Below are 18,525 nucleotides of genomic sequence, written 5' to 3'. Positions count from 1 at the left end.
CCGGGGGCCAGATCTGGAGAATGCGTCGGATGCGATAGCAATCCGAAGACCAATTCACGGATTTTTGTTATCGTTTTCATTGACTTGTGACACCGTACATTAGCTTGGTGAAACAGCACTTTCTCTTTTCAAACGGTCCAATAACGCTATGTAATAGCGTGTGTTGTTAGTCCTTCCCTTTTCAAGGTAGTCGATGAAAACTATGCCACAGTCTAACAATGTACTCGGATTTATTACGCTAGGATATCTCCAAACACTGCTCCGAATCACCAACTAATCTTTTTTTGGTCAAAAATTAAACAAAAGGTCCAGAGCTTTCTCATACCCAAATACTTGTGAGTGATATTATGTAAAACGCGTAAGAAGATAATCGACTCACAGCACCTTTTCGTCGATTTCAAAGCTGCTTTTGACAGCACGAAAAGGAGCAATACCAAAAGCTCCGCCAGACAAGGCGACTCCCTTTCATGCGACTTCTTCAATCTACTGCTGGAGAAAATAATTCAAGCTGCAGAACTTAATCGAGCAAGTACAATCTTTTATAAGAGTGTACAGCTGCTGGCGTATGCCGATGATATTGATATCGTTAGTTCTGCTTTCTCCAAACGGGTTAAAGAAGGGAAACAGATGGGTCTGGCAGTGGGCGAAGGCAAGACGAAATATCTCCTATCATCAAACAAACAATCGTCTCACTCGCGACTTGGCTAACACGTCACTGTTGACAGTCATAGCTTCGAAGTCGTAGATAATTTCTTCTATCTTGGAACCAGTATTAACACCAACAATATAATCAACCCGATATCCAAGGTAGAATAACTCTTGCCAACAGATGCTACTTCAGACTGAGAAGACAAATGAGAAGTAAAGTTCTCTCTCGATTAACATAGAGCACATTCTACAAGTCACTCATCATCCTCGGGGTATATGGCTATATGGTGCAGGCGCATGAACTATGTCAACATCTAATAAGTCGGCGCTACGAATTTTCGAGAAAATGGTTCTGCAGACGGCTAGGCCATGTCGTCCGAATGGATAAAAACACTTCAGCTATGAAAGTATTCGACGTAGTACCCGCCGGGGAAGCAAAGGAATAGCATAATAATTGCAGTGAAGGTAAAGATTAATCAATCAATCAATGATTCAAGCAACCTGGGGCTGAAATCTATTGTGTTGTGCAAATAGAACTGCAGAGGATTACGAAATTAATAAAATATTTCACAAAGCCACAGAGAGTTCATTATCAACCCGTAGTTGGCACTCTAACATAACCATGAAGGCAATAGTCAAAACTAAAAAAGAAACTCTTAAATGAGGAACTTTCAAATATAGCCACTGAAATCAATAAATAATATTTAAATGTTCTCTAATAACTTCTAGCCAAAGAAGGAAAATTTTAGTATAGCTATATAAATATGTACGTATGTATGTGTTAAATGTTTACTGTTATCAAACTTGGAGTTAACAATATTTACTTAAGGCATTATTAAATCACACCCACATGAAAATTTGCATTAAATTTGCACATCAAAATTCACCCGCTTGAGAATTATATTTTGTATACTCATTCATACAGGTATTTATGTGTGAAAAGCATATATGTGTATATGTTCATTGACACAAGGAATTAGCGCAGCATTTAACATCTGAATCGGATTTACGCAAAAGCAACAAAATATCAGCTATTTATTTGCTAAAAATTTTTAGTTAAAAACAACTGTGCATATTCAATGATATAAACGCCAAGTAAGTGATATATAGCACTTCCTCATCGACTGTTGCCATTTTCGTAGAATAAACCCATCCACCGGTGACTCAAGGCGCCATGCAATAATGGAAAGATTTATTTTGAACTCTGCTATTTAGGTTTTTAGGGGATCAGTAGACTGCTCGCTAATTGTTTGTGCTAATCACTAGATAAATAATTATTTATACCATCATAATGGTTAAGAGCTAATGTTTCAATGAAATTCGCCCAAACAGCCAGACTTTTTTTATTTACGTATTTTTAAGTCCATTATAAAGAAATTAACACTAAATGCTGTAATTTTAGTTCTCCGAGTTAGTCATAATTGTATTCGTATTAAAGTGCTGGTTAAGTTTTCTTTTTAGTTTTTAGGAGGCAAATGGGGCATACTCATACTCGTTATCGCTTCCAGTTCAGGCGTATTTGAGTCAATTAGCAATGGTCCATAGTCTTCTTGTGTATTTGTTATAAAAAATATAAATGGAGATACAAACGCTTAGGCCGATTTTTTTAAACGAATTGAAGGGAAATCTGAGTTGAATGGGGCAGTAGTTCGTAACCTAATTAGATCAAATTGGGCATGGCGAGTTATTAGGCACCGGCTGTCATGATGGAAGCGCACTTTTTTCTTCACAAAATAGGGCAAATTTTTCTGCAGTTCGACACAGTAGATAACTGTGACCATTTTACCCATATCCTGGTATTTGAAGTAGATAACACCTTGTCAAGTGCAGAAAACGGTGGTCACCGTCTTTAGGGTCGGTGTACTAGAAGACTATTTGTGATGTGGTCTCAAGGTTGCACTTTTTGGCGCGGCACCCATTGATTTCCATAGTCCAATATTTCATATAGTATATGACAGATGTCATTTTTTGGGATGCCCACTGTCTCATCTATCTCATTCACCTTCAATCGCCGGTGGGCCAACGTGATATTGTGGAATTTTGTCACGTTTTCCTCCATGGTAGTCGTTTACGGGAAACCTGGGTGTGCTTCATCAAGCGCTCTTTAATTCCACTGCATAATCAATACGACGGTTGATATTCCACTTTCTTCGATTTCGATCTAAAATCCATTACAGTACATTTCTGCTGTGGTAGTGGCGCTATCTAGACGTACCGTTGTGTTGGTAGGGAACATTTGTTGTGAACGAGCCGTAATTTCTATTCTGTTTGGTTGGCATCACATCTGTAAGACATATTCAGTAACCTTTTCCTTATACTGAAAATGTCAAATTTTGTACCGCCTTGAACGCCTTCAAAGTAGTCACGCCCCGATGTAATACAATTATGCAAACGATCTTTCCAGTCTTAGGGTTCCGTCCCGAAATTTGTCAAACTCATAAACCCATATCTCATCGGCAGTTATAATGTTCTCCAAGAATATGTGATCGGAATTTGTTTTTTTGTCACAATGTAAGTATATACATTTTGTTGGCTCTAAACTTCAGCCCACAAACGTGAGAGAATTCAATTTTCAAGCTGCATACTCTACATCGCACTTACAGATGATGTTACTGTTATTTACCATACACGTATAGGGTTAGATATGAGCGTGTGTAGAGGCCATAACATAAAACGTAATGAGCAGAGATAAAATAAATTGCTATATTATTTTTGTGGTTAGTTATTATAACATTATTTATGTATATCTTGCATCTATATGCACATACTCGTATGTATGTAGCTTTTCTTGGTTTTGCAACAAAAAAGTTCATACTTAGATACGCAAAAGAAAGAAATACCGAAAATATTTACTTAGCAACTTATTATGTAAATTTTAAACATACCCATATGAGCAGTTACCTATCAAGATATTATCTTCATTACCTTAACGGATATTTTTTTGCGTTTGCTCGTGATTATCATTGTCGTAAGCATGTGTATGATTATCAGTTGAGAATTTGTTGTTTTTATAATTTTAAAAGATTTTTTAAAGCAAACAATTTTATACATTTTATGCTGGGTGAATGAGATGCGTTTTTTTCACTGGCGGACACGATTTCTTTTGTTTGGATCATCTGAAACACAAAATCCAACTTATTCTTAAAAAGTACGTGAATGGTTATCGTCTCTACTAGAATCATGAAAAAATGTTGATAAATAAAAAAGGAATTAACGTTTTTTTTTTTTATTTTTCCCCTTGTTTTTTTGCATAAATTTCGTCATAACATTGTCAATAAATAATAAAAAATTATGAATCTAGTAGGGACGATAGCCAGGCGTTTTTTGGACATTTTAAAACAATTAAGAAAATCGGTTGAGTAGTTCGACTGGAATCATGTCCGCCAGTTTAAAACAGTTTTGAGAAAAACGCGTTTAAAGCGCACTCCGAGCGCTCCGAATGTCGAGCGGTATTATTATTTTTGGGCCTTTTTCGAAACCTTCCAATGGTAAAGTGGGTTTATGCAATAATTCTAAGGCTATAAGAGAACAGAAAATGCAAAAAAAAAAAAATTGAAAAAATATTGCCCTACTGACCCCTTAATATCGAACTTGTGAAAGACGAGGACGTCTGCTAAATCTATGGTTTTTAAAGCCATCACTGATATCTTTGAACCTTAGTCCACTGCCTTCAATCGTTGAATGTACATCTTTAAATATCTGACAGTGATGAGGTTTTATGTTCTGAATAGTCTAAAATATTTGTTCTTTTATAGGTTTTGGTACTTTTCCCACAGTGTGAGTAAGGTAGTTCCTGACCTGATATAAATTACGTGTTCTACATATTATGCTAAAAATCATACAGCAATGGGTATGGTCGTTATCGAGGTGGCGAAGCATTTTAGTTCCAATTCCAATTTACTTGCTTATATAACTTGAAAGCATTGTAAGTCTCTTGACCGTAAAGTCTTTTAGTATGAATTTGTTATACACTGTCACAGAGTAAATGAATGAAAAATTTAGTAAAACCTTGACCTATCTATCTTCTTGAGTCGTCCGGTCAAACAATAGGGATCTTATTGTATACACCAAGTTCACCATCATTTATAAGGTAATGTTAGGTTTTACTGGCCGACTGCCACGCCATACATAGACCACAACAATGTCTGATGGAGGTGTACACTTCAATTCGAGCAAAAGTCAAGAAGTCAAAAATAACGTCAACGCTTTTTGCGAACTTTAAGAAAGATTTGTTTTCTAGTTTTGATATTAAATTTAGTTCCTTGAACTGCGAAACTACTCGATAACCAAGATGAGTTTTAGATAGCGCTAGACAGAAGCGGAATACCTCCTCATTCCAGCGTCTCTCATGCCTACTTCCCTGCACTTTCTGCATGAATCGTCATTACTAATACCTATCCGGTTCGTATATGATGCTAGAAAGTTTTAACCTGTCATTAAGCCAACAACCTTTCTGTAGTCTTTTCGAGACCGTGTCAGTAAAAAGTAAGCGCGTATTTTTCGGGGCCTAGGCACATGATCTGGGCGATTTTGACTGTCCTTAAGGCATTCCACCTCTCCATGAACCGGCTGTCAGCCCTTTTGGAAATTTCATTATGTATCGTTTTGGCGACTACTTTTTTATACAATTTTGGCAACAGACGGATGGCACATTTGGCATACTCCATCAGCTAGTTTGTTACCTGGAATGTCCTTGTGCCTTTTAATCCTGTATATTAGCAGCCGCTGTTCAGTTCGTTATTAATATTTTCTCCTCAGCGATGATGATGACACTTTCTTCTGACTTAAATTAAGTTATTCGTTGAGACCTCCCTCATGCCTACAACAACAGAAAAATTACTTGTCATATACAAATTTAAAATGACAATTTTGAATCGGTTATTGTGGTTGTTGCGGCTAAAGTTCCTTAGAAACTGTTGCCGAATTGGCAGCTCTTTGCTGGATATTAATTCGGATCGGCCCGGTGATATAGAAAGATATAGAAATGTAAATATAACGACTTACGGCCAAATTTCTCAGTTAGTTTTGTCTATCTTGGAACCAACATTAACACAAACAACAACGCCAGCCTCAAAATTCAACGGAGAATAACTCTTGCTAAACAGGGCAACATACTTCGAACTGAGTAGGCAGTTGTGAAGTAAAGTCCTCTCTCGACGAACAAAGACTAAATTCTGCAAGTCACTCATCTTCTCCGACCTGCTATATGGGGCAGAGGCATAGACGATGACAACATTTGATGAGTCGGCGATTAGAGTTTTCGGGATAAAGGTTCTACGGAGAATTTATGGTCCTTTGCGCATTAGCGGTGAATAACGCAGTCGATGGAACGATCCGCTGTATGAGATATACGACGACATTGACAGAAATGACAAAATGAGTATTTTGCTTAAGTTCAACATTTACTCAGTATCACGTCCGTGCAAAGTACCTTTACCTCCTTATTCAAATTTGCAGAATTTATAGTTTTATTACTCGGAATGAAACATTTTTGTCTATTCTTAATTTGTCACAATAAAATAGGGATTATAAGTTATTAAGCATATGTATGCCAATGTTACTCGTAATACTCTGGTACACAAAAATCATTGTTTAGCAGCTGTTAACACGTGACGAAAGACTCTGCCCGGTTCGTTTCATTTGCGAGGCGATAACGCGCACAGTTTTTTGGGTTCATAATATTTGCATCTTCCAAAAAACAACAACAATTGCGTAAAAAAAATTTGTTTGCGCTTATCATATATTTTTACAACTTTGTTATTCATTTCAGTTAAATTCTGTTTATTTTGGGGAAAATGTTGCCACGCACGGCAACAAATACCTGACCTTACGCAAATCATAAGCATGGAAGTAAACAACAAGTAAACGTCAGCTTCATGTACACGTGTATGTGTATGAAAGATTTTTATACCCTGAACAAGGTATGTTAAGTTTGCTATTAAGTTTCTTTGTCTGTCTATACTCGAACTAGTCCTTTAATAGAGATATCGTTCTGAAATTTTGCACACAATTTCCGCCTCAAAAGACTGCTCATTTGTTGGAACCGTCGATATAGGAGCTATAGCATATAGCTGTCATACAAACTGATAGCTTAAAATCAATTCCTCGTATGTAACACTTTTTTATGTGACAAATTATCCTCATGAAGTTTAGAAAAAATTACTGTCCAAGGGTATGGTACAATCAGCGAAGTTATTGTACAGACTACTAGAGCGTATAGTTGCCGTACAAACTTTTTTCAAAAGCCTTTTATTTGGCAGATCACGCGTGAGTCTCGTCAAGCTGTCATGTTATTTTTGTTTAGTATTGTTTAGCATTTCATCGTCGAAAGACCTGCGCCTGAACAATGTTTACAAATCGTTATTTTTATTACGAAAATTCACGTTCTGTAAAGAATGTATTTCGAGCGCTTCGCTAACTTATGGTCAGCATAATCGGCCTACTGAGAATACTATTTGAAAAACCATCACATCACCGGCATTCATTATTGGATAATATTCGACCGAATAGACCACATTCGGTCCGCAATCAAGAAAATATAGCAGTCGTAGCTGCGAGTGAGCACGAAGACCGTGGAGAGTCAATTCGGCGCTGTTTGCAGCAACTCGGACTGACGCATGAAACGACTTGGCGCATTTTACGTCAAAATCTTAAATTGAAAGCTTACAAAAGCAGCTTGTGCAAAAACTGAAGCCGCTCGACCTCCCCAAGCGACATCGCTTATCTCTTCGATCGACTGAAAGCGGGTTTCGTGGAGCGGCAATTTCAGTTAGGGAACAAATAAAAATCACACGGTGCCAAATCTGGTGAATAGGGTGGTTGACCGATGGCATTAAATTCGGTCAGAATCGTGGCTCGATTCTATGGTGCATTATCATCGCATAAAATTCATGAAGTATTCTCACGCAAACGCGTCAATACGGCCAAATATGACTCTTTATTGACCGTCTGTACCTCCGGAACAAATTCATGATGCACCTAACCACAAATATCGAAAATAACAAAGAGCATCACCTTAATTTTTGAGCGGCCTTGGCGTTGTTTTTTTTTTTGGTTTCGGCTCGCTTTGTTTTCTCCATTCCGTTGATTGCTAACTTCTTTGCATATCAAAGTCATAAACCCATGTCGCATGAGCAGTTACAATGCTCTCCATGAATGTGGGATCGGAATACGCATGATCAAGCATGTCCAAAGAGACCTGTTTCCGGTACTCTTTTTGAAAAGAAAGCTCAGCTTTATCGAGACGAGTTGAGCAAGAACGTGTTTTGTACGAAAAATATCCACAAAAATTATTCGAACGGACTCGGGAAAGATGTCGAGCTCTCTTGCCATCTCTCTAACACTTGCCTAACGAGTTTCAAGCACCATATCCTTCAATCTTTTAATATTTCCATCACTTGAAGAGGTCAAAAACAAGGCAAGTCTTCAACGATCTCTCGACCGTCTTTGAATGATTTGTACAACTCGTAGGTTTGTGTTTTTGATAAAACTGAATCACCATAAGCCTTTTCCAACATTCACAACGATTCCGCAAACGAAATTTGATTAGAAATACAAAATTTGATACTAAAAAATTATCAGGTGCACTTTTGACCCGAATTACACTCGTATTTAATATATGCATGTACTATCAATAACCGATGCTCAAATCAGTTTTTGGAGAGTATCAAGGAGATAAGCAAATGCATGATTGCAAATATGTCTGTATGTAGTAGTTCATAAATTTGAGTCAATAAATCAAAAAATAATCGAAGCAAGCTTAAGTTAAGAAGATCGCTAAATACATATACGTAAATATGTAAGTCATGTAATGAGACTAAATCGATCAAACGAACTATCAAACAGCAAAAAAATATGAAATTGAGTCAATGCATTTCTCCGCTCACCAACCGAGTTGGATGTATAAATATGGGATTGCAATAGTCCCATTCATTAGTTGTGCTCTGAGTCCAGCGGAGTAAGTCAAACAAGCCAAATTCCAAAATGAAATTCTTCATTGTGATCCTTGCAGTCGTTGCATTGGTACGTACATCACACCAATATTTTACACCATTACTATATCTTATATAATCTCTATTTTAGACATACGCTGAAGATGAATGGATGCCGAAAAATGTTGCAGAGCTTGAAGTTATCGTCCAGGAATGCCTCAAGGATTTTCCACTTACCAAGGACCAACTGCAAACATTTTCGAGCTTCGAATATCCCGATGAAGAGCCGATTCGCAAGTACATGCTTTGTACCGCTAAGAGAGTGGGTTTCTTCACCGAACATGAGGGCTATCATATCGATCGTGTTGCCAAACAATGCAATGTGGATTTGGATGAAGCTGAGATCGTTGCCGTCGCTGAGGGTTGCGTGGACAAGAACGTTGAGGGTAGCAGCGCTGATGTATGGGCCTATCGTATTCACAAGTGTGTGATGGCCAGCAAACTCGGTGAACGTGTGAAAACTTACATTCAAAATTTCAAGGAAGAAGCCAATAAACTTTAAATTACTAGAACTGCCCTTCGTTGAACAATAAAGTATATTTTATTAAGTATTATAATTGTGTGGTTATGTTTTATTTTATTTAAATTTGTGCAAAAAAGTATGGTTTTCATCTATAAGACATACTTCCGAAAATTATACATTGGATCATGTGACAAGGCAATGCAAGATGTATTAATGGAATCTTATGCAATAAAGTGAAGCTGTACAATATAGACATTATCACTCTATATTGATAAACGATTCAGTTATCAAATATGCGGGTATGAGAATTGTGGCATTATCTCATTCTACTCCAACGTGGAGAGGGTGCAGAAAGAGATCTTGATACTTGGTTGAATTCGTTAGAAAGTAAACATGAACCTGTTAGTAGTTTAATCATAAAATACTGAACCATATGCAGGAGCACATATATAATTTGTATTAATTTAAGAAAACATATCCACTTAATTTCATTTAAATATCATTAACGATTTAATGTCAGCGTTTGGGTAATGAGAAGGTCAAGGCTTATTGCATTAACATTTGGCATTACTTTAGGAAATTTGAGACCATGTTTGTATGCTATTAGAAAGGCCCTATATTTGAGAATATTGAAATTTACTATGCTCGAAAAAACACGATAACTTTCTCACACTCGGAGCACAAAGCCGAAAAATCTGATTGGCGCTGCGCAGTCAAGTGAGAATTTAAACGGTGTGGGGAGTCGTCTTCTAATGTCGTATGTGCAACCTGCACAAGAATGCTAATATGAACACAAACCCGTAAAAAAACTATATGAAACTGGTTTTCCCCATTTCGATTTTTTTAGGAAAATTGCACGATACGATTAAGCATCGGTTCACACTGCCCAGAGTTTTAAGTCTGTTGCATAAAATGAAAAATGCAGTGGCCGACTTCTCCCCAGACCACAATATAATAGAAAAGATGTTGGTTGACTAGCAAAGTTTTCGAGTTTGGCCGGCATTCTCCTGACCCAAATACACCCAATATAATGATTGCCAACTTTAAGGTAATATTTAGGCTGCCTATGTTGGTATATATACGAGTATAAGTGATTTTCAATGAAATTAGGTGAAAAAATTTCCTAAACATAATGTAGTTTGGTGCCGAATGTGAATGAGATTGGCCTAGACCATGGTCTATGTCATATATCCTGAATATAATGATTTCAGTTTAACTGGTTGACTTTTTCTCGGCAGCTTTGGTTAAGTTGGTATCACATGTATCTCATTTGCCTTTTATATTTCGGGATTCGAGAACAAAAACAAATTTTAAAAATAGAAAATCGCTTTATTGTTTTTCAAAAATGAATGAGGCCCATTTCTGGCGCAATGGGTATGCAAACAAGGAAAATTGCCACAATTGGGATGAAGTTCAACCTGAAGGGATTCAAGAGCTGCCATTTCATCTAGAAAAAACAACGGTTTGATGTGGTTTCTGGGCTGGTGGAATTATCGGCCCATATTTCTTCGAAAATGATGCCGTGATCAATGAGAACGTAACCGTCAATAGTGACCGTTATCGCGCTATTATAACCGATAATTTGATGCCTAAAATTGAAGCTCATTATCTGGGCGACATTTGGTTTGAACAAAACACATTGCACAATCAATGGTTTTATTGAGAGAACTTTTTGGTGAGCAGATAATTTCACGTTTTGGGCCGGTCAGTTGGCCAATCACATCGTGTGGAATCGCACTGTTAGATTTTTTTCGGTGGGGATATGTAAAGTCTAAAGTATATGCGGAAATCCCGTTTCGACTCAGGCCTTGGAGCCTTGGAGTTACCAGTCGAAATGCCCGAACGAGTCATCAAAAATTTGATTCAGTGGATGGACCAACTGAGGCGTAGCCGCGACCAATATTTGAAAGAGATAATCTTCAAAAAATAAATGCCAAAGAATGTTCTTTCGAATATGTTTCTGTGTTTTTTCTTTAAAAAAGTAGGGATCACACTATAGGAAATGCCTTTGAAGGGTATTATAGCGCCCGAAGTTAATGTTTTTCTTGCTCTGTTTGTAAGTTATCCTGAGTTCTTCAAATGTTGTGTTGTCAAAAGCAAAAAGTGATTTAAAAAGCCACACCATGCCTCAACAATCACATGTTAAATCTGTTATCAGAGTAATAACATTTATAGCATTTAAGTATATAAATATGTAGAGTAGATATTATATGTACATATGTGTGTATGTGCGACGTCCTTAATTAAACATAAGCATACTCTTTGCTATCAAATACACAGCGCAGAAGCAATCCAGCCTCAGTTTCATTTATCATTATTAGTTCTTGTACGCATTCCATAAAAATAATCTACAATACTGTGCAAACAAAGATGATATATACATGTGGCTGAAGTGGCTGCTTCAAAGTTGATTAGCTCACCTGTGTCTGGCGCTTACAAGCTATAGGCAGAGCGTTTCTTCTTCCACCGCGGCGAGCAAATGATCAGCGGCAAGTACCGCTTTGAACTCCAAATTTCTAGTTTGAACCAAATCGGTTTTATTTTGAAATATGTATGTATATACAAGTTATACCTACATGTAAGTATAAGTACATATGCAGCACAACTGGGCTAAAGATCCAGAAAATGTACATATGTTTGTACATATTATAGTCAATGGATGTTTCTTATATTATAAATTTCCTCCACACATGCGCTTTGAATCTTACGCATACATATATAGTATGTATACATGTACATACCCACATGCATAAGCTAATATATTTTTATTTTCCTTTGAAGCTTTTAAATTGCGCGCAATTAGAGGTAAGCACCGCTGGTGCGATGCGCTCGACACTCACGAATTAGTAAAGAAATAATTATGCTTCATCTGAGCAACTACACATACATTTACACATGCATTCAAATGTCAATATAACACTGGCTTCAACAAGCATATCTATTAAGCGACGACAGCATTACATGACCGAAGAAATTTCAGCCTTGACAATGACTTATAAATGACAATCAGCGCGGCTGTCAGCAATTATGAGATCGTGCTTTTCGTATTATTTTGCAAAATGAAGCCAATTTGCTAAGCATCAGCAAAAAAAAAAGAATGAAGAATTAAATATTAAATATTAATGCGAGGTGTTATAATCGTATTACCTTCATAAAAAAGTTAAGATATAAACGTCTGTATGAAGTAGTTTGCTAACTTTAAAATGCTAAAATGTGCTTGTTTTGTGGTGATTTGGCATTTTTTGTCTCATTAATTAATGCTGGCACATCAGAGCTTGGTAAGTTTTTGTATATTCAAACTACAAGTAAACAGCAATTAAAGGACGATTAGGGAAAAAGCTTCACTTCTAGCATGTTCAGCCAAAGAGCAATACAATTCTAGACCAGAAATTATTCTACTTGCAATAAGGTGACATAAAAGCTTCAACCCGAGAATTTTTATAAGTGAAACTTACAATTGTGTGCCAGTTTAGAAAAAAAAGACAAAAAACTAAAGAAAAAAAACAACAAGTAAGGAAATCCATTGTTCGAAAAAATAGGTACATATATATTTTAGGTATATTATTAATCTATACCGAAGGTATTGTACTCACTTAGTTTTATTAATATTTACTATATATTAGTATGTAGTCCAGCCTCTAGCGCACAAGTTCTCAAGGCTGTTTCTTCGAAACTATGGCTCGGATCAACTTGAAAATTTAGGACTTATTCTAATGTTGGTGTTGTAGAATTTAATAAGACAATAAAAAAACCCATGTAACCGCTTCACAGAAAAAATGCTCTCTGAGTTTGAAGAAGGTACCTCACATGCCATCACCAATATATGTATAATATTAGAAGTAAAGTCAACTAGATTTTTGAAAATCATTTTATTAATTATATGGGGGCAACGTCAAGTTTTTACCCGATTTTATTTATTTTAAGTGGGTCTTCTGGTCTAGAAGCATGAATTGCAGGTAATTTTTAAAGTGTCGAAAAAAAAGGCAATTAATATTTTTACTAACCATTTTTTTATTAGTTATTTGTTAATTTTAGAAGAGTACAGAAAAAATTAAAAACCAAAAAAAAAATAAAATATTTCAAAAATTATGAGCTGACGAAGTGGGCGGTCTCTAAAAATTTCCACGTGACCATACCCATGATTTTGACCCTCCTAGTTATCTGAAACCAAAAAAAAAAAGATTATTAATCTAGAATAATGTCGCAATGGCCAGAACCACGGAAAAGTGGGAAAAAATTTTTTTCACAAAATGGCGACTGCCTGAAAAAAAAGTTTTTTTGGATCACTTTTTCTGACTATTTCGAATGTTTTAATAATAATAAAAATAAAAATTTGGGGATGGGGCTAGTTCCAACCATAGACAAGCCTATAAAGAAGACTCTGTAAAAATTTCAAGTAAATCGGTCAAGTAGAACCTGAGAAATCGTGGGCATCGTTCCGAAAAAGTCAGTTTTGAGAAAAACGCGTTTAAAATTTCGCGTGAAGTTTTTTGCAGTCTATTAGTTCCGGCCGAACCAGTTTGGATGCCGGGTCAGAAAAATGCCTATATCTCCGAAAATAATTTGAATTTTAAAAAATTCTCTGTTACACATATTCTTGAATAGTTAAACTTTGAAAATATAAAAAAAAATTTCGATTTGTTTAAATTTCTAGACCAGAATACCCCCATTAAGCGCAAAGACGCGCCGTTATTAGAAAAACACGCTCACTCAATTTCATTAACATATGTAACTCGCATATTGGCCAATATATGGATGTACGTAGTATAAATTTTTGTATTAGATATATGGGGTCTAAGGTCCGATTCAACCAATTTTTGGCTGCTGGACCTGTCATTATCAGATAAGGATTCTCTATGAGTTTCTAATATATAGTATATCTAAATTATCTATATACATATATATATATATTATATATACATATATATATATATTTATTATATTTTTGATACCAAGTTCGCAATAGGAACTCGGTACCTGGGGGCTTGAACAGTTTTGACCCGATGGAAAGTTTTATCCCTATATATTAATTTGTGTTTAATTTTAATACTGGTAGGTGAAAGTAGGCGTGGTTCGATTTCGGTCACTTTCGCGCTGCAATATAAGAAAATAGGACAATGCTATTTGTCGATAAGTCTTTTAAACTAAAAGTGGGCCATGAGCACCTCCTAAGATCTCGAATGTAAAATTTTATATTTTTGACGCGTTCACTTATTGATATGTCTTTGTCAAGTTACAGCTATCACAGCACTGGCGGACGGGCGGACGGGCGGCCGGACAATCACCCAGACTTGAACTCGTCTTCATCCTAAATGATCAGGATATATATAAAGCTCTATATGTAATTCCATTAGTTTTAGGTCTTAAAAAAAACCGTTAGGTGAACAAAACTATTATACTCTCTGGCATCGCCAGGCACGTCCTGGAAATCGGCCACTGGATGAAGGGAATTAAAAATTTTTCAAAATGAATCACCGATTTTCGGTTTTTTTTATTGTCTTATTAAATTCGGTGATGATATATGAATTTTAATAATGGAATGTCTTTTCAAAATAATTCAGAAAAAAGTATTTTTCTACTAAAACAGGTTAGTGTGTTTAGACACATCCTATGCCTATATACGCTTCACAATACTGCGAAATCGTTAGGCATGACCCTGGACACAAAACTTAGATGGAGTGCACGTGTCAAAAAGGAAAAAGAAGAATTAGAAATAAAATTCATAAACATCTATTAGCTTTGTGTAGAAAATCTCCCTATCCACATATAACAAAATTTTTGGTTACAAGCAGGTGTTCAGACCAGTTTGGACTTATGTGATACAACTTTGGGGCTGCTCAAGCCCTAGCACTTTGTACAAATACAGCGATTCACGATCAGAGAGTCACGATCTTGAACGCAATCTCGGAATTGGCTCAGTTGCAGCATCAATCAACAAATATGCAACGTCTCATATGGAAAGACCTTCTGACCACGTGAACGCTGAAGCCAGGGCTCTTGTCCATCAAATTTAAAAGAAAGAAAGACTTAAGCACACCTTATACAGTAGCCAGACTCTCTGCAATTTATACTTTAATTTATGGTTTTATACAATAAGCAAACCAAATCGTTTGTTAGTTTATTTTATGTTAACTAGTTACAATGGCAATGTAATTAAAAACAAATTAATGAAAGTGATTTCAAAATTGCACAATTAAGACTTTGAAGGGCACAGACAACAACCATACTCTCCGATGTTGTCGTTGAATTTCAGTGCAGGCAAAATTATATAAAAATCTCTCAGGTGAGCGGTAGTCTAAAGCAATGTTTTTTGGAAGGGATTCGGACTGTCACCTCCTTTCTTTAAATTTTTCAAAAATACTGTATTACATATCCCAAATTACTTTAAATACAAAAAAATATTACTTGGTTAATACATAAAACGCGATGTATGCGATGTCAGTTGTGATCGACTAAAATATCGAATTGATGGGTCTTCCGCTAAATAGTCCTGCTCCGACAATCATTATTATTATGGCACTTATACGCAATGGTGAACCTGACCCAGCTGAATTCGGGGTACATTTCATAAAAATGTATCAGCCTTTCAGAATTGACTTAACATTTCTAGGTTAATTAAGCAAGAATGAGGTAGAATTCATCAGCTAACAATAAGTTTGGATAGCTGGCTTTTGGCATGGATTTGAATAGTGACTGAATAGAACATACACTAGGGTGGATAAAAAAGCATTTTGTCTTCTTCTTCTTAATTGGCGTAGACACCGCTTACGCGATTATAGCCGAGTTAACAACAGCGCGCCAGTCGTTTCTTCTTTTCGCTACGTGGCGCCAATTGGATATTCTAAGCGAAGCCAGGTCCTTCTCCACTTGGTCCTTCCAACGGAGTGGAGGTCTTCCTCTTCCTCTGCTTCCCCCGGCGGGCACTGCGTCGAATACTTTCAAAGCTGGAGTGTTTTCGTCCATCCGGACAACATGACCTAGCCAGCGTAGCCGCTGTCTTTTAATTCGCTGAACTATGTCGATGTCGTAATATATCTCTCACAGCTCATCGTTCCATCGAATGCGGTATTCGCCGTGGCTAACGCGCAAAGAACCATAAATCTTTCGCAGAACTTTTCTCTCGACAACTCGCAGCGTCGACTCATCCGTTGTTGACATCGTCCAAGACTCTGCACCATATAGCAGGACGGGAATTATGAGTGCATAAAGCATTTTGTACTCTGAAAAAAAGAGTTTGGTCCTTTGCGATACCAGATGGAGTTCACTTGCTAAGTCCCAGAGGAGCAGTCATCGCTTAGGATGCCCGCACTTGACGCGATTTTTAACAGACTCTTCGGCCTCACTGTCGATACCTCCTTCATGCTTTTGTCGGGATCGTCATATAGACAATGCATGGGTTTCCCAATGTTTATCACGTTTTCGGATGTTAGCTGTACAATCTTGGCAATCGCCTCATCTATTTCATTACCCTCGATGCCTTTGTGGCCTGGCACCCAGTAGAAGTTAAGTTGCTTACTTTTGGCAACAATTTCCACTCCTACCTTGTCTCCCAAGACACTTCTGGCCGATACGCGATGCAAGGTTACTGCCTTGTTTGCTGCTTGTCTGTCTACGTAGTTGTTGACCCTGGAATTGCCTGCTCCGCTGCTTTCGCAATAGTAAAGACCTCAGCTTGAAATATACTGCAGTGGTCCGGCAACTTGAAAGGTTGCCTAATGCCTAACTATGGTCAGTATATTTGCGCACCAACTCCATCGTCTATTTTTAAGCCATCAGTATTGATAGAGCGTTCCGCGTAGATAACAAACCTTTACTCCCCAGCCATATTTTTCTATGTTTACTTTGAACCCTCTTTCCCAGTTGAATAGTGGTGTCATGTAATCGGCACTTTCCCAACCAACCGCCATTACCCACCAAGCTATGCCCAAAGGTTCTACATGTAAATATTCCTGTAGCCAGTAGTCGTTCCGATTTGGCTGTGCAGTTTTCAGCGATCTCATAATAGAAAACTGCAAGGCGTTATAATTAAGCGTTTATTCTTGCCGACACTTTCTTTTGAGGTGAACCTATTTTTTAGAGTACCAAGCGAAAAAAATCAATTGGTTTTTAGTCACCGCAACATATGTACACTACTAGAGAAAGTTCAGGGGTCTTGAGAGTTTTTACCTGTTTAGCAAAACTCGCCATGTTTGGCTAAGTGTCAGCCATACAGTAGTGAACCGAAAGACCAAAGCGAGACTACAAAACTCTGCCATCATCATACTAAGAGTGCCTTTGCACTTTAAGCTTCTTAGCAGTATGTTATTTGGTGAAGAAACCAGTGCGATTGTGCCTACTACATATATATATTTTAGTTCTTTTAGAATTCAGCATTTCTCAAACAACACTTTGAAGTACTAGAGGGTTGTCTACCACTTTAATAGTTATATATGTATATATGTGAATCTACAAGTAAAGCTTAAAATGCTTTTAATATTGGACCTCATTTCTTTATTTAGAAAATAGTACGGGTCGAAATTAATTACTACCTTCAGCATGGTGAGCTACTAAACTTTCTAATAATTGCAATGTAATGCTGTCGTAGCTAATTTATAGCCCTTTTGTGCTATGATGATTTAAGATAAGCGTTTGCCTTTTTCTCGACATTCGCTAATAATTACTTGTTTACATTTAACGCCTTGACATAAAAGTGTCGATTTTAACGAGTTCGCATCACTTTTTCGAAATTAGCGTTGCTATACCTAATCGTATTTCTCAAACATACCATAATACATACCCAAACCTTAACAACATCTAGATAAATGATAAAATTTCGCCAGCGCTGCAAAGTGGAGAAATGTAAATTGGCTGTTTTGTCAATATGCCGTTACATACCGCAAAACTTTGTTAGTTTTTCGGAGCGTAAAGCTGAGAGCGCTTTTTCGTTTTTGCTTTCTTGTAAAAACCCCATCGATCAATGCTGCAGAGATCACGTGGCGCATGCTAAATGACAAGCAACTTGTAATTACAACGGTGTGTTTGTAAGTGCCGTGGGCGCTTGCGGTGCCACAACCGGTGTTGATGATTTCTGTTGCCTGCGTTAGCGCCACGCGTTTTGCCTGTTCCGTGGTGGGGTGACGAGTGGTCAGCACTCGTGTACGGCCACAGCCCGATTTGGGCACAACGCCAATGAAGATCAACTGAAAGTTAGGCTGCGACATTTGCTGTTTGAAAAACGCTGGCGTTTAAACTTGTTCAAAACCATTGGGTTAAGTTAATGAATAGATACATATGCGTGTTTTTATTTTCTCGACCATAGTTGTTTTCGATTTTTTCTTAACATTTTTTGTTTTTTTTTTCTGTTTCGTTGGTTGTCTAATCAGGAATCACGCGCTCGACGGCTTATAAAGTTATCATGTGACTTTCAAATTATGCAATTTCGAC

The 18,525-nt window shown here is 37.0% G+C and overlaps 1 protein-coding gene across 1 annotated transcript; it reads left to right on the top strand.

Moving 5' to 3' along the window:
* Window positions 1–8,596: 8,596 nt before the first annotated feature.
* Window positions 8,597–9,196, top strand: LOC120766846 (general odorant-binding protein 99a-like). Its single transcript, XM_040092562.1, has 2 exons — window positions 8,597–8,670; window positions 8,731–9,196. The coding sequence occupies exons 1-2, from the start codon at window positions 8,632–8,634 to the stop codon at window positions 9,139–9,141; spliced, it is 450 nt and encodes a 149-aa protein (XP_039948496.1). The 5' UTR covers window positions 8,597–8,631; the 3' UTR covers window positions 9,142–9,196.
* The last annotated feature ends 9,329 nt before the right edge of the window (window positions 9,197–18,525 follow it).

Source organism: Bactrocera tryoni, chromosome 1 (genome assembly GCF_016617805.1).
Source record: "Bactrocera tryoni isolate S06 chromosome 1, CSIRO_BtryS06_freeze2, whole genome shotgun sequence".
In the NCBI taxonomy this organism is placed as follows: domain Eukaryota; kingdom Metazoa; phylum Arthropoda; class Insecta; order Diptera; family Tephritidae; genus Bactrocera; species Bactrocera tryoni.
The sequence above is the reverse complement of the archived record's forward strand: the minus strand, read 5'-3'. Positions and strand labels throughout refer to the sequence as shown.